Source organism: Wolffia australiana, chromosome 13 (genome assembly GCF_029677425.1).
Source record: "Wolffia australiana isolate 7733 chromosome 13, ASM2967742v1".
NCBI lineage: Eukaryota > Viridiplantae > Streptophyta > Magnoliopsida > Alismatales > Araceae > Wolffia > Wolffia australiana.
The window spans coordinates 13,042,402-13,060,097 of record NC_135847.1 but is presented as its reverse complement, the minus strand read 5'-3'; the positions used below and the strand labels follow the sequence as shown (position 1 = coordinate 13,060,097).

The 17,696-nt window shown below is 41.9% G+C and overlaps 1 protein-coding gene across 1 annotated transcript; it reads right to left on the bottom strand.

The window, feature by feature from the left end:
* Positions 1-9,641: 9,641 nt before the first annotated feature.
* On the bottom strand, positions 9,642-16,216 carry LOC144711270 (patatin-like protein 2). Its single transcript, XM_078585221.1, has 7 exons — positions 16,003-16,216; positions 15,585-15,766; positions 15,310-15,499; positions 10,789-10,950; positions 10,098-10,382; positions 9,837-10,009; positions 9,642-9,702 (listed from the first exon to the last, which is right to left on the bottom strand). Exons 1-7 carry the CDS (start codon positions 16,138-16,140, stop codon positions 9,642-9,644), a joined length of 1,191 nt encoding a protein of 396 aa, XP_078441347.1. The 5' UTR covers positions 16,141-16,216.
* Positions 16,217-17,696: the final 1,480 nt, after the last annotated feature.

Here is a 17,696-nt window from a genome sequence, read left to right as displayed (position 1 = left end):
GACCCCCGTCTGAATCAGAAAGCGGTAGTGAATCATGAAGTGTAGGCTTGAGTTACTGTTTACCCAGTTGCCATTTTTACCTCTGCCAGAGTTCATCACCCACCACACTGAAACCGAATGAAAGCAAAATTAAGTTAGTATATTTGTTATTATCTTTCGAATCTTGCTTAAGAATTAAGCTAGAAAAATAAAATAGCTCAAAATGGGGTTGTTTCCTCAGGTGCTGGGTGTTGGAGATAAACATGAATTAAGATGCAGAACTAGAAAATAAGAAGACACGAAGATGATGATAATTATAAGTTTTTAATAAGGCATTAATTAGTATCTTTTAGACAGAAGTAATATGAAGAAATAATAATTCAATAGTAGAGAGAGATAGTAAAAAGAAAGATAAAATATAATGAGTATAAAGATGATGTAATATAAATATAAGGAAGAGCCAGGTAGTGGTATGTGTATACTTAGAGGTATATGGAAATGCAAGATGGGTATAGTGAAAGTGGAATATGATGTTAAACCATTCAAATATTTCATAATATTTTAATAAGTGTGTAAAATTTTAATATGAGGGTTGCATATATACATCTATCTATTTAGTTTTATAATTTTTTTATTTATCCAGTCAAACTAGTAGGGGAAAGAATGGGCCGGCAATGGTTTATGGCATCAACAGGATAGTGCAGGACTTATGGCTCCAACTCAATCGTTCCTTGGAGCACACCACTCTCTGCCACACACCAGATAAAGGTAATTAAATGGCACAACAATGAAAATCACCAGTCACAGTTTTCCACTGTTTAGGCCCATATTCACGGTGTGTCCTCTTACAAGTGAACCTCCATGACACACATACAATTCTTTGATCCCACTCCCCGGCAGCCCTCCAGGTATGAAGTAAGGATTAAAGCTTGTGGTATTTTTTATAAAATTGTTATGTTATTTTGATTCTAAGCATAATAAGTGCTTAACTGTTTTGGCCAGAAATAGTCAACTCTTTCAAGCTGTTGTAAACTTCAGCATACATGACCGATGAACTCAGCTTTAGGCCTTAATTTTTGTTGATTATATGATAAGTATGTTTGATCACGTAGCCATCAGTGTGGAGACACTAAGGGCAAACAATGGGTGCTCTTTAGAGAAAGAGTTTACTGAATCGATTCATATGAATACCTTAAAGGGATTATACCTAAGGGACAATGAATTTGATTCGCGTCACAATTATATAAGTGATCCATTTACTAAAGACACCACGGACATCCCGTGGACGGCTGAAAATTTTTAAACAACAACTTACAAGTCTCTAATCATTGGATTCATATAAGTCTTAGTTTAGATACAATAAGAAGTACACAGAGGTGATTGAGTGGTTAAGACTGGAGTGTCCACCCTCGACGTAAGGGGATACTAACTGAAGGAAGATGATGCAGTTAAATCCATGGCTTGGGTAGTGAGGCTATTGGAGAAGGCTGGTGGCGAAGATGCCAACTCATCATCTTCGGATGCACCGCCACCATCATCCGAGATGCCCTGCATCCTGACTCGTCGTCAACATCAACTGAAGAATCTCCTTGATAACGACCAAGTCAATGCACCAGCATCAGATGCGTCTCCACTTACACACGACATGTCCCGCATCATGACACATCGTCAACGCCAGATCCAGAACTTCCCTTTGACGTGACACGATAACACGTCGTCTACTATATTTTATTTCTCGTATTTTCTCTTTCCTCCAAGGCCTATATGTAGGCCAATGTTGCAATAAACATTTGGTGAATCTATTTTCAAGAATTGAAGTTTTATTCTTCTTGGAAGATTTGCCCTAGCTCTCTCCCCTCTCGCGTCGCCACTGCCGTGGCCCGCGCAGGCAAGTCGCTCACGTGGATCCCCACCCACGCAGGCTGGCTGCCCTTGCAAACAAGCTGCCAAGGATGCTAGCCCGTGCAAGCAAGCCGCCTGCGCGGACCGCTGCCCATGCACGCAATTGCCCATGCAGGCCGCGTCCTCGGCCGCCCGCGCTCACCGGGCTCGACGCGTCGCCGCGCGCCGCCGCGTGGCTGGCCGCCCAAGCCCGCCGCGTGGCCAGCCGCCTGCGCCCGCCGCGCGCTCGCCGTGCGCCCGGCTGCCAACTGACCGCGCAGTTTGATCTGTGACACCCTGTCGAAGCGCACTCTTTGGTGTCTGTGTTCTTCTTTCAGTGTTCTTCGAGTGTTCATCCACCGCCGTCGGACTTGATTGGATTTAGAATCTTCAAGCAAGTAGTTGAATAGGTCTTTGAATCTTCTAGCGATCGTCATTTGGATTTATTGAACGTGTTGCTTTGTTTTCACCCCGGTGGTTGTAAGACAGTACTCCCACCCTCGACGAGGAAAGGGTTGCACCATCATTATTTTCACCGGATTTAAATCTTCAAATTCGATCGTGTGATTTGTGGTCTGTTTTATCCCATCCCTCCCTTATTCATCCCAGTATCCGGTTCCCATTGTCACCCTGTCCCCGTCTCCTCTAGCCACCCTACATCACCCTGTCATCCCCTAATCACCCAGCATCAAAGGCATTCTCCAATGATCCCCATTATGAATCATCCATCATTAAATGATGGATTAGGTTTTAACGATTAGCCATTCCCTAAGTGATTCGGGACTCACACAGATGAAGGATTATATATAAAGGACTCTATATCTTGTAGAGGACGAGGTGTAGATTGGCAACCCAAGGGCTGGAAACTTAACCTATCGAATGTGTTAAATTAATCCTTTATTAATTAATCTATAGGTTGATATAGTTAATTGATAAGGTCCATAAACAAATGTTTTTCGACCTTTAAAGTTATTTACTAGATTGATAAATGGGTGTAGAGGGTCACGCGCATAAGATTAAAGGACATTGGAAGATCTCCTTTATTATATAGGATTTTTGTAAAGTATTCCTAATAAGTAAAAATAAAGGGGGGGCATTTTAGGTGCTGGTACTAGCTAGATATGCCTCCCCCTTTTCTTATTCCTCTTATTTCTCTAATCATTCCACAAGTGCATCTTAATGGTGTGGAGATCAACAAGGTCTTCAAAAAGATCTGGAAATAAGGAGAGAAGATACATCAGTACTCTAATCACATGAGTACTTCTAAAGGAGGGACAAGTGAATGGATTCAAAAAAATCTCTCAAGGAGGAACGAGTTTCCCAAAATGTACACAAGGTTAAGTTTGTTTCAGAGATCAATAGTGAATTGATATTTAGCTTCTGCAGTATGGAAAATTATTTTCCGAGCTCCAAACCATATCCCATAACCAACATTGCCTAATGGCATATAAGTTGAAGTAAGTTATTCTTTTTTCTAAAAAAAATCCCTTACTAAACTTTACGATATTCTTCTAAAGCATACGGGTTTCTAGGCGTGCATAAATAAATGTGTTTGTCAAAAGATAGGGAAAAAATTCAGAAATTGGAACTAATGAGAAGAATGGTAAATAGGGACATATATGTATGTGATAATTAAATGTATATAAATATTTATATATGGAATAAGGGCCATGATGCATGTATGATACATAGTGATATGAGATGGATTAGACATCTTCGTTATTTCCATGCATTTCACCATCTGATTGACCTCTTTTAAACTTCATTCATCATCTTCTTTCCATTCTCACTCTTCTCTTTCTGTTATCTCTATTTTTTTTATTCTAGATATAATGTTTCTCTCTCTATGATCCAAAAATTTATGTTCTCTCTTTGTACATATACTTATATTGAATTACTCTTGTCCTCTTTCTTTCTAAGGATCTGTTCACTAACTCAATCTCCTGCCTTTCAACCTTGATTATATTCTTATGTATTGTTTCTTCCCTCTATCTTTGTAAGAATTATCAATTTATTTCTTCTCTCTCTGCCCTTGTAACTTCGCTTCAAGCTCTCTCTCTCTCTCTCTCTCTCTCTCTCTCGCTATCGAGTTCCATTATTTCTTTCAGTCACCTCTCTCTATCTCTCTCTTAATATATATTTTATTCTATATCTTTATATCATCTTATTATCTTTCATCTCGCTCCCCTTCTAAATTTATACCACCTTTCCACTCCCTTCTTCATTTCCCCATATACATCTCTCCCTGTTTTCTTGATCTATAGTCTATCTCTCCCCTCAATCTTTATTCCCATCTCTTCCCTTTCTTCCCATTCTTTATTTTCCTTGTTATTTTATCTCCCTGTTTACCTACTCATTCAATTCTCTCTCTATTTTCTCCCTCCACAGCTTTCTCTTTAGTGCACATGTCTCCCTATACATGTTTCTCTCTCCTTTCTACCTTTTCTCCCATTCCACTATCTTTATTTTTTTCTACATCATATGGCCTGATAATCTCTTCTCTCTCATCACCTCCCTATCTGTTTCATTATTCTCTCTTTACTCCATTTCTCTTCACATCAGTTTCATGTCGCCTTATAATCTCTACATAATCTGCTCCTTGATATGGGATAGTATTAACGAGGGGGATAGACAAGAAGTGTAGAGTTCTTGTGGTTGGAGAGTATAAATGGAATGATCCGAGGAGATGTCAAAATGAGGAGACATATATCAATTAGGAACAAGCCGCTTGAAGACATGGTGAGGTAGAGACAATCACGAGGGGCAAGGACCACAGAGAAAAGGAGGGGACATAGACATCGAGACAAGAGACAAGTGACCTTACTTCATTCTTCTTGGCTGCCCTCCTGACGAGAGGGCTGCCCTATAAAAGATTGTCAAGCCCGATGGGAAAGATTGGTTAGTTAAGTTGATGGATGCACTATGAGCGTATCGAACAACTTACAAGACGCCTTTGGGCATGTCATCTTTTCACTTCATTTATGGCAAAGCCTGTCATTTACCAGTAGAATTGGGCAATTAAGCAACATGAACCTCGGGGCTGCAAGGAAGATGAATCATATGAGAATGCCAAAATATACAAAGAGAAAATGAATAATTACCATGGTAAGTTTATTTCAAGAAAGAGTTTCAGGATAATTGATTGAGTTTGGCTCTTCAACTCACGTTTGAAACTATTCGTAGGCAAATTGAGATCACGATGGGATGGCCCATACACACAAGGGCATTATGGGGCTTTGGGGCAGTGCTGATAGAAGACAACAAAACTGGGAAAACATTCAAAGTAAATGGGCAAAGGATCAACCCATATGAGGTGATGGAAATATATGTGGCCGGCAAGCCAATCACACATTCCACATCTCGTTCCATATTCATTAATAGAACGTATTCATTACAATGCACGTGTGATGCGTATAATGAAGTCCATGAATACATGATCGGATTTAGTGAATTACGACGAGATCGTAATACGGAGATCACTAGTCTTTAAGCATGTATTCTGAACATTCCTATTCAAAGGATACGCGAGAAGGACATCGAAGTATCCAGATAGAATAGCACTATCTAGCCTCACTCATATGATGAGTATGGCCGGTCCCGTAGCCATTAGTGTGGCGACACTAAGGATAGATAGTGGGTGCTCTTTAGTGGAAAGAGTTCACTGAATTGATCTGTATGAATCCCTGAATGGTATTATACCAAACTGTCAATCAGGTTGATTCACGTCACGGTTGTGTAAGTGGTCCTTAGACCTGAGACACCAAAGACGTCTTGTGGACGGACGGTTGTACTTTGGTGATAGCCAATGAGTCTCTAATCATGGGATTCTAAACGGTCTTAGTTTGGGTGCATCAAGAAGTACACGAAGGCGATTGAGTGGTCAAGATGGTATTGTCCACCCTCGGTATAACAGGCGACATCTCAAGAAAGACGATGCGATGAAGTCCCTGGCCAAGGCAGTGAAATATAAGAGAATAGTTCTCCGATGATTTCCGAACGTATTAGTTCTAACTCGGATGACCGATTAGGGTTTTATGGTTGACCATACCCTAAGTCATCCTAGGAGCATCAAGTGGATGAGGGACTATACGTACACGTTAACCGACGAGTGAGTTGATACACACTCCTTTGTATCTTCTAGAGCACGAGATGTAGCTTATCAACCCACGTGTTGGAGACTCAACCTATCGATTGGGTTAAATCAATATGAAGTTAATTAGTCTATATGTTGATATAGTTAATTAATTTGGAAGGTCAATAAAGGTTCTTGGTCCACTTGAGTCATTAACTAGACTGATACATGGGCCTAAAGGGTCACATGCAAATGGTCTTTTGGATGTCAAAAGATATACTTAAGTTTTGGGGGTTTTTTATGAAAAATACCCACTTAGTATAAATAGAGGAAGGCCATGAACGAAATTCACCCAGGCTAGAATTTTTCAGGGATCTTCCCCTCTTCTTCCTTCTTCCCACACCCCCTCTCCACTCTCGATGCGATCGGGACAGTGTAACGACGACGATTGAGATTGAACAGGGCTCGTTAACAAGGAGGAGATCTGACGTGTCGAGGACTGCGTGTATACATCTAGAGGGTGCACACTTTGGCAGCTCGACTTGTCTCGCTCCGGGATCCAAAAAATCAAGGATGTGATCCGTGCACAAGTTCTTAGTTTAACTTTTTAATGATGCAGTTAGATTTTGATACATCTCTTCCACTGCATGGAATCCCCGTCTTCATCTAGATCGAGGCCACTAGAACCCAACATGGGGAGGGAGATGTATTACCACCTGAAGAGTTAATTGAATACATCCTTCACATGAAGAGTTAGCCCTAAACAAGGGTGATTGAGTAGGAATTTAGATTTTTTTAAAATAAACTAACTATAGGTTAGGGTTTATTTTCTTTCTTTTCTTTACTAATGAATACCAAGGATATTCTTAATGAGTTATCGTAAGCCGTCAACCAAGCAAACAATGAAGAAGTCAACCCCATCTTCAAATCAAAGAGCTTAAAATTTTGGGTTATTTATACCCCTCATTATTTTCATGAACATCTTTGATAAGCATAATGGATGTATGGGGGTAGAGAACCTAGTTAGACTCATTGTGCAGATAGTGCTATCATGCCATATGCTACATGACAAACACATTCATTTTCATATACAGCTTCCAGTACTTAACCCCCAAGCCAAGTATTTCTTAGATGTAGAGTGACCAAGGGATCTAGCAACTTTAGAAGAGTGTGGTGAACAACTTGAGAAGGGACATGGGTAAAGCTAAGGACCTATCACCTCTATAACGATCAAAACTCATTGGTTTCTCATTTGAGAGTAGACGATGGATCAGTGTGCGATTCTCTGTAGTATCTAGTGGATGAACATGACTAATCAGATGTTCTGAGCCTATTCTTTGGTCATTGATTCTCACTTAATGGCTTTGAGAGGTGCTGTAAATCTCTTGGCCCATACCTAGGCTTCTTACACGTATATCTTCGTCCTAACAATTTATAATGCTCTAACACCTACAATAGTGGTGACAACTATGAAAGATCAGTGCAATAAGCAGGATGTGGAACTAGGACCAGAGAAGTGTGTGATCAATATGCCTTGTGTTTCCAACCCCACAAAAGAAAAATTCAAAGCAAATCATGAAGGGAAAACTTTAAAAAATCAGAGGCATCAAGTTTATACATCCGTACTTTCTCGAACAGAGTAGCTAACACTATGCATTCTTAGCTATATGGTGAGATCAATGGGTGTTGGATAGTACCAAAAGAAAGAGCGGGATTGGAATTTTTCTTAGTGCACAAAGAAGTTCGTAGAGGACTCAGTTCTTGAGTAGCCAAGTAAGTAGAGAGACTGATAGGTGGTGAGAAAGTCTCCTAGAATATCCCTCACCTTCAAAGGGAGCTAACCCACTTGAAGAAGTACTAGACTCCAACTCGACCTACATCATGAGAAAGTATTTTGGCTTGGTTATACATCATTAATAAGGGAGTAGTAACTAAATACCTCTATGAACTAACTACTTACATCTTATTACTATAACCTCTTATTCCCTATCTAACAAAAATCTTAATATCACATCAATTACTATTCATTATTATTGAATATTATCTTAAATTCTCTAATCCATTAGATACAACTCCCTAACTACTAATTACTTATATTCTACTATATTCACTATCTTTATTCCTATTATTACTCCTCCTTAACTATAACTCAATTATTAAATTCATATCTAAAGGCCAGTCCCTATGGAGACTACCTTGCTCCTACTAAACATTTGAGTGAGTTTCTATGTTTAAACAAATTTGTTTTGTTTTACGCAAATTAAGATTATTGAAACATTAAAATTAAGTATGCAATTTGCCTTCATCAGCAGTCATCTCTAAAAACAAAGAGGGATGTATGACTGTGTCTTGAACACCTGATGGGGGCCATCTCTAACAGGCTTGGACAAACTCCAGCTTCTCTCTTTCTCCATAATTGCTTCCATAAATAATACTTTATATCACATAAGTCCTGAATCTCAATTGAACCTCAAGAAAATCTTATGATCATCTATTTGACTTGATGAGTCAAGTGGGTTTAGTTTTAAAAGCCTTAAATAAGCACATAAAATAAGTACAATTCTGGACTTATGCAATAATTATGATATTCGTTGAATTAACAGAATAAGATGATTTAGACGTCTGTCATCATTTTCAGATGATAAATTAAAATGATTCAGCACATGACAGTGATGAACCATCTGATGTTATCTGTAGGTCAACTAGCTCTGATTTTTCTTGAGATCTTATAATTCAGCTTTCATGCTCTTTATCTTGTAAGTTTTTTGGTATTTACAGCATACCATTTTAGTTTTGTGAACTTTCTCTCTCCTTTTAGTATTTCTATGCTATCTAACATTTATTCATACATAATAAAATTTTCTCATTATATACTTGAAGGCAGTCATCAATTCTCATTCTGTGATTCAGCATTGTATTGGGTGCATAGACATCATGTTCTATTGCCATCTGATGGTCCCTATTAGGTCTATCTGGTTTGTTTGCATATTTTTATCAACAAAAAAATAAATTACAAAAACTTTTATACATAAACGGTCAGTTAGTTTAGTCATTATACAAATATATCTATACAAACCTTATTTATTCATTTATTACTGAATGCCTAGATTAAAAAGTTTTTAAACGTAAGGGTTACAGCACGCTGCTAGTCCATGACTAATTATGCCCTGCATTATCCACTCATTTATATCTTCAATAGATTTCTGAAACGGCAGAGTGCACTATTGTATCTAACGAAACAGAGGAAGCCGTGATCTGAAACATTGTTCTTCTTGTCTTGATTTCCTCTTGGAAGATTTCACAGAAGTTAGACGTTTGCATTTGAAACTAGAGACTTCAAGACTGTCGACTTCACTGACACAATGTTGCCCTAGTTTTCTATTATTCAATTATCCGGGTCTCCAACAATTCTCTGGCTAAAAAAAATTTCCACCAAGTACTATGCTTGAGATGATTGCCAATGAGTCTTATTTTCTTTCGTACATAAATTGAAATGCTGGTTTCAAATCCTTAGGCAAAGTATCTGGGACGCTGAAGCCGAAAACGTAGGGCCGGGAAAAGGAAGACAGAAAGTTAAGGAAATATGGGGTGTGTCAAATGAAATATTTTGGACATTATTTCTTGAAGTATACATTTAGAACCTCATATTAACAAACTGATACACCATACATCAAATAAAATAATATTATGATCCGAGGGCGATAAAACTTCACGCATTCGATTTGGATTCTTGTCGAAGTTTTCTCTCGTCTGATAGGATTCTCGCAAATCTGCATTGAAAGGAAGATCACCAGTCAGGCAAATCTAATCATTGAATGAAAGTTACAGTATTGCTATGCTTTTTATGGCCAACAGTACTCCAAAATGAAGGATTTCCCATCACTAAAACTAGACTGCAGGTTACCTCTTGAGGGCATATCTATTTGTCTCTTGTCCTGCTGGTTCGTTCTTGCCTGTGTCAATGTTGACCCTTGAAACTTGCTCGTCCAGCAACTCCTCACCGATCTTGACAAGGTTGCCCAAGTTCACCTCCGTCGCAATGTCCAAAGACGAAGCATCCCCCGAGAGCGTATCGTCCTGGATTGTCGAAAGAATCGTAATTACCGAAAAAAACTTTCAAATATAAAGAATCATAAACGCCAAGGTTAAACGCTGAGCTGCGAACCTGAATTCTCAAGTAGTTTTCCTCGAAGTGCAGGTTTTGGAAGATGGACGAAATATAAAGATCGACCATGTCCACGCTCGCTTGCGTGAAGACATCGATCAGAGGGTTTGATCCCTGGTTGAGCAACCATCCTGTCAGCCCCCACTTTGCAGCTGCTAATGCGTCGTACTTCGGCGAATGCGTCGTGCCGGTGCCAAGCGATATCAATACAACTTTGGCAAAGTTCAGCCGACTGGAGTTTTTGTATTTCGTGGTCTTGTTGGCATCTCTGATCGCGAGAAGCGCCTGCCAGCCACCGCCGAATCGTGAGTTATGATTTTTTTTGTAAAAATTCTTCTTCAGAAATGAGTACGAGTCACCAATACACACTAAAATCAATCAACTAATAGGAATACTAAACGTAAACGTAACCTTTGGACGTTAAGAAATACGTAAAGAGCTCGACTAAAAACCCAGATCTAATAACACAAACGTAGCAAACCAACGGACATATTACGTCCAATTAAATAAAATTCAGGAGCGAAACTTCTATATATTAACAGAGCTGCAATAGATTCTTCGCTGATTCTCAATACAGTTCCCATTCACCCACCTTCTGCGTCTCTCTTCTCTCCGTCATCTCTTCTCCTCATTCTTCTTCTCATTTTCTTACGATAGTAACTGAAGAACAAATGAAATCTGTAAGGCTTACCGGATTATTGGCGGCTACGCCTCCGTCAATGAGGTTGAACTCTCTCTTTCCCCCCCGCGGTGTCAGTGCATCGAAGTAGTGTGCAGGAAGGTATGTTGGCGCAGCTGACGTGCTGATGCAAACATCTGCAAGATTCACATCCAGACCCTCGCCGCACTTAACCTACAAGCAATTCACTGACGGCTCTTTAAAGGACGTCTTGTTAGATTAATTTCTTAATGGGGTTATATCACGGTGTGGCCCGAACTTTTTCGAAAATTCGAGTTACAGCCCTTACTTTTTTTTAGCCGCGACACAGCCCGAAGTCCCATTTGGTCCGCAGCCTGTGACGTGGAGTCTACGTGGCTGCCAGGTGGAGTTCCGGCGGAGTCCACCTAGGCGGAATCCACGTGGCAGCCACGTGGATTCCACGTCACAGCGCGATTTGAAGAAAGAAAGATTTTAGCCCGCCCAATGTGAGTCACCCGGGAGAGAGCTGAGAAAGGCGACGAAGGAGAAGGAGACGGTGGAGAAGGAGGAAGAAAGGGCGCGAGGGAGAAGGGGCTTCCGCGCTGATCAACGCCGTCGGCGCCGGAATCGTTGTGAGCACGCCCTCGCCCTCGCCCTCCTCGATCGGCTGAAGCGGCCGCCCTACTCTGTCGCGCCGACGGTCCTCACCTACAACACCGTCATCAACGCCTGCTCTCGGGCCACGGAGGTGCCCTGGGATAAAGAGGAGATGGGCGAGCTAAATTCATGCTCTTCCATACCCATTCGTTCATTTGCGCTTGCTGTTCTAGGGTTCATTGAAATTTGATCTTCAATTCTTCTTCCTCGCCGATTCTTTTTTGCTTTGATCCACGAGTGATGGTAGACTGCGGACTGACTGGATCTCAAATTTCAATCTCTCTCTCTGTAGAACTCTCGCATGAAGGAGAAGGGGGGGAAGAAGAATTCCCGCGGATCGGAGCATTGTCTTCAATTTGCCAAGAAATCAATTCTCCAGACGCAGCGAATTTGTTTTCATATGCTTTTTTTGTCAAATTCTGTTGGAAATTTGGTTTCTCGTGATTTGAATCAAGATTTATTTTAAGCAGTACAGTTATCCGGCGGATGGATCTGTTGATGAACAGATTCATCTTTGACTGTTTTGCTTCTTAGTTTGATTCGTCCTAGGTTTGACGCCTTCTTTCCGCGTCGCCTTTTCTCTTGGTAGATCTGTGCCTTTTCTCTTGCGGTCGTCATGGATTTAGGTTGCTTCAGGATTCAATTTCTTGCTTCTTTAATTGGTGGGTCTCTTTGCAGAGCAGATTCTTGTGAGGATTGAATCGTTGACCCCTCGGTTCCCTCTTGGCCTATGCTACAAGATCTAATGGAAAGAAAGAAGAACACGACGGATCTATTAGCCGTCAGACGGAAGAAGGTTTTTCTTGCCCCAATTCCCTTTCATGTTGCTTTTTCATTGTTCCAAGCATCAGTTTCTTGCTCTTTACGGATATTTCATGCTATTTTTCTCATTTTTTATCCTCATTTCTATTCAGTTGTAGCAATATAGGCAAAAGAAAGATCATAAATCTCCCATGGTTTGTCGAGCACCTTTGAAGATGTTGTTGCTAGAAATTACCTTGAGGAACGCCAAGCCCTCTAGAAGAAAGCAGAATCAATCAAAAAAGGAGAAACACGTCAGAATAACTTCTCCTGCCTTTCCCAGACGACTGATGATGTACATCTGATTGCGATTCTGAAATCTCATCTTTATTTGAGCAGTGTCACTAAGGATTTTCTCCAGTTGCAGATTTCTGAGCTGGTCAATGAACGATAACTTAGTTCTGCTATTGAAATTTTACAGCCCCAGGATCTGGCCAAGGCGCATTACAGTTGAACATTATTTTTCCTCCTACAGATGTGAACCTGCCTTTATTTTATTCTCTTTCATTTAACGCTTTTAGATATGCACCTATGTCGTTTGAGAATTTATTGAAAAACATATTTCAAATTTCCTATCTTGGTTGATACCGAAATTTTCAGGCAAGAAAAGCAAGTGAGTTGGCTGGATTCTGTGTTCCCCACAGATAAAAAACTCCAACGTAGGAGACTGAGTTCCCCCCAGCCGGGCTGCATTCTGTGCCAGGTGAGACGAACAACTATATTGCACCATGTGTTTATTATTAATGAACAGCATTTCAATAAAGTTAAATATTATTCTTGATTGGCAATTTGAATTTAAAATATGTTCTTGCTGGGTGAGAGCAGGGGACGGTGAAGGAGGCATTGAAATGACGGGGAGCATGCAGCTTATCAGCTTATCAGAGAGCTAATGACGGGGAGCATGCAGCTCGACCATGCCTGGAGGTTGACCCAGCACGGACCGGAGGTGGCCCGGAGGTGGACTGCTTGGCTCGACCCTGCCCGCCCCCTTTGATGTGCCTCGGGCGTTCAATGAGGCCATATCAATTAGTCTGCAAGTTTTACACGGAGACAAAAAACAACAGCCCAAGCGATTCTTCATTTAAGAGAGAGACTGCAATTTCCCAATGTCTTGTTAATCAAAAGAGCAGATCAAGGAAATCTTCCTTTAAGAGAGAAAGAGATCGTAAAATTTTCAACTGTCACTAAACAAGATGTGAAAAATGAGAGAAAGCTGCAAGAATGGAGTTTGAAAGTTTTACATAGAGACAACCAAACAACCCAAGGTAGTCTTCATTAAAGGGAGAGAGACTGCACAATTTTCCAAATGTTACTGAACAGAATGCTAAAAATTAATAGCAGCCCTGGGTAATCTTTATTTACGAGAGGGACAGAGAGAAGAACTTTCAAAAGTCATTGAACAAGATCTTAAAATTGACAGAGAAAGTTACATATGGGCTTCAAGATAAAGATAGAAGAACATCGGTATTTTGAGAAGCAGTAGTGTATGTCCATCTGGAGAGAGAGAGAGAAAGAAACCCACATGTAGCTAAAGAATGCGGTAAACCATGAAATCTAGAGGGAGACACAGAAAGTTACATGAATCAAAGAGAGAGCAATAAAATATGGGCTTCAAGATAAAGATAGAAGATCATCGGTATTTTGAGAAGCAGTAATGTATGTCCATCTAGAGAGAGAGAGAAAGCAACCCACACGTAGCTAAAAAAGCAGTAAACCATGAAATCTAGAGAGAGATAGAGAAAGTTACATGAATGGAACAGAGAAACCCTACCTCATGGAACTCCCGTAGCCAGGAAGAAGCTCCCAACGATTCCCGTAGCCAAGAAGAAGCCCCTTCTCCCTCGCACCCTTTCTTCCTCCTTCTCCACCGTCTCCTTCTCCTTCGTCGCCTTTCTCAGCTCTCTCCCGGGTGACTCACATTGGGCAGGCTAAAATCTTTCTTTCTTCAAATCGCGCTGTGATGTGGAATCCACGTGGCTGCCACGTGGAATCCACGTGGCTGCCACGTGGATTCCGCCTAGGTGGACTCTGCCAAAACTCCACCTGGCAGCCACGTAGACTCCACGTCACAGGCTGCGGACCAAATGGGACTTCGGGCTGTGTTGCGGCAAAAAAAAAGTAAGGGCTGTAACTCGAATTTTCGAAAAAGTTCGGGCCACACCGTGATATAACCCCTTTCTTAATCTATGGACAATTATACATATGTATGTATATAATTGCATATTGATAAGCTATCAGTTATAAATCCCAATTTATATATGATTCACTTACTGACGGGATTAAGACATTTATAACAATAAGTGTGGTAATTAGTTGTGTAGAGGCTAAGCCTTTCTTAATTATAATGATGCAATTAATTAAGATAGGCTTAAGAGGCTTAAGTATCTACTCTTCCTATAAATAGGGGCCAGGTCCTTGGGTCATAAGGCAATTGACTTTTCTCCTAAGCATCCCATTACTCAGAGAGACTTCAGGAAGTCATCCGGTATTGATCCAAAAGGCCTCCCCTCAAGCTTGTTCGATTCGACTAAGAGAAGACGCAATGGATCCAGGTATGTTTTACATTGATTTACATTCACGTACGATCTTCATCATCCTTTAGAATCGGTGCAAGCCTCCTGCGGATCTAACACATCTATGGATATGTAGTAATAGAGAAAGAGAGAAGGAGCTCAGTATCCGTCAGATAGGTTTTTTCTTCCAGATAAGTCTTTTAAATAAAAAATAGAGGCGAGTCTACTTCGGACTCCCATTCAACAAAATTGACTGTTATTCTCATAGTAGGAGGTATAAGAAACGTATTTTTTGTACAATAGTACATAGTTTAAACTATTGTCGTTTACTCAACTTACTGCATAGGCAAAAAAGACACGGAATATAAATTCTGTTTACAAAATGCAAATCTTCTATTTAGTTTGTGGACTACCGATTAGGAACTTTGATTACATGCAACTAAAATTCCGTCTAATTAACTAAGGAAAAATCCTCATTAGATTTGTTTCTATATGTCTTTCGTATCTTCATTACATGCAACTAAAATTCTGTCTTATTAACTTAGAAAGATCAAAGCATTATAAACGAGTATCTTGTTTTGGTTAGAGAGAGAAAACGCACCGCAAACGAGGAAAATATAGTGGGCTGGAGATTCTTGATGTCGAAGGCTGGAATAACCAAGTTGGTGAGTGTGTGGCTCAGCTTCACATTTCCCAGTTTCTTATAAATGATCTCACGAAGGTATTTTCCGTCATATTTAGGGCCTTGGAACCCTTGAATCATCCGGCGTAACCCAGCAAAGGGGCCACTGCTTCCATAAAAAAGAAATATTTAGGCGGATAATCTAAACCACTTAAAATCTTGAGGCCAGAAAAAAAAGTATGAAAGATATTGACCTGATCTGTGGGAAAATCTTGGGGCAATGCTCGAGATAGAAGTCCTTGAGATCCTTAGCAGCAAACAAGGGTCTATTCTGCGAATCCGGAGCGGTGAGCATGGCTGATACGAGACCCCCTGTGCTAGTCCCAGCTATCACGTCGAAGTAGTCTGCTATCCTCGCATCTTCCCCATCGATATCCTAATAATTCAGAATCAAACATGAAATTCACAAACCCGTTTATAACGCTTAGGATCGTGATTCAGAATCGTGATTCAGAATCAAACCCATCGATATCCTAATAATTCAGAATCAAACATGAAATTCAGTATCACCCATGGGGTCTTTCACAAACCCGTTTACACAAACAAACATTTTTCTCCAAACTTTCCGCATCCATAACATCAAATACACAAACATATCTCGTTTCCACGAACCTGAAGTTCTTTCTCCAAGACAGCAAGAATTATACCAGGTAATAGGCCTCTAATACCCCCTCCGTCAATGCTTAGGATCGTGATTAAGTTGCCTCTCGTTGCGACCTCTGCGATCAAGTTCTCGGCCGCTGCACCCATGAAGCCGGCTACGGCTAAAGTAATCAAGGGAGTAGGAGAAGAGAAACAAGAGGGAGTAGAGAGGTGAGTTTGAATTCTGAAACCATCAAACAGATGTTTTTAGCTAGTCAACGGATCCCTTTGGACCGTTGAACCGCCGAAGTGCAAGATGTGCCAGGTCAAACATCGCTGACAATGCATTAAATGCTTTGTCGGATGCATCGTCCACCATGCCACATGCTTTGATTTCATTGCTGCCTGCCATAGTTGAGTCGCCAGCTCAACCGTTAGATCAACCTGGGGTGCAGCAATCGAACGGCGATGATCAGTGGAGGACTGTGCCAGCTCAGCGTAGTGCTGACTCACCCGAGTCTGGCCGAGCTGACTCAGGTGATTCTGCCCGAGTCGACTCGGCCAGTGACGACCAGATCGAACCGGCCGACTCGATTGGGTCTGATCCGGTTGACCCGACCGAGTCTAACCCGGTCGACCCGGCTGACTCTTACCGGGTCGACTCGATCGACTCGGCCGTGTCAGACCTGGTCGACCCGGCCAGCTCAGATCAGGTCAACCCGGTCAACTCGGCCGGGCCCGACCTCGTCGACCCGGCCAACTCAGACCGGGTCGACCCAGTCAAATCAGCCGGGCCCAACCTGGTCGATCCGCCCAACTCAAACAGGGTTGACCCGGTCGACTCGGCCGGGTCCGACCTGGTCGATCCGGCCTTCTCCGACTGGACTCGCTAGGTCATCTCGCACCGGTCTGACCCGGTAGTATCGGCCGGTCCCAACAGGGTCGACCAGGTCCGACCCAATAGAACATGTCAATCCCGACCCGGTTGAACCGATAAGATCCGACCCGGTCAACCGGGCTAACCCAGATTGGGTTAACCCGATCAGATCGATCGGGTCCGCTCCGATTGTTTTGGCCCCCGACCTGGGTGCCCAGGTCGAATGGCATGGGTCCGACCTGGTTGAATTGGCCAACCTCGACTGTCTCAACATGGTCGACCCAGTTGGGTCCGACGCAATTGAACCTCTCAACCCTAACCGGCTCAAAATGGCCGACCCAGTCAGGTACGACGTGGCCGAACAGGTCGCTCTTGCTGATCCGACAACCGAATTAGTTGTCACCTCTGCTGATCAGGCGGGAAAGACAATAGACCTAGTCAGACTATGAGTGAACATGCTTCACAACCTGGGCCCGCACGACCCGGGATGGAGAGAGACGGACGGACAAACAGGCAGACCGACACCATCGATGACATGGACGGCGATGGTTGTTGGACCTACATATACGACTACTGCACAACCACTCACGAAGTCTGTCCTTCCCCCTCATTATGATCACAGGACCCCGATACGAGGTTATACTGAATCTGAGGGAGTGCGCCTTGTTGCATTCACCAAAGAGGATGTCACGAGAATGGCCGCGCCATTCGCCTACACCTTGATAGGGAGATTTGCTACCAAGCGTCCCCTTATAGACAACATCACTCGGATATATCTAGCACCATGGCACTTCCTCGGACCGGTGGTTATCAGCGCGCGTAACCATCAAAGTGTCTATATCCACTG

What these genes read in the sequence shown, in the direction of transcription:
- LOC144711270 (XM_078585221.1), bottom strand. Translation starts at nt 16,140, where the DNA reads ATGGGTGCAGCGGCCGAGAACTTGATCGCAGAGGTCGCAACGAGAGGC. An exon ending in AAGATTTTCCCACAGATCAG is followed by an intron (nt 15,500 to 15,584) that starts GTCAATATCTTT and finishes TTTTTATGGAAG; the next exon opens with CAGTGGCCCCTTTGCTGGGT. An exon ending in AATAGATATGCCCTCAAGAG is followed by an intron (nt 9,703 to 9,836) that starts GTAACCTGCAGT and finishes CTTTCAATGCAG; the next exon opens with ATTTGCGAGAATCCTATCAG.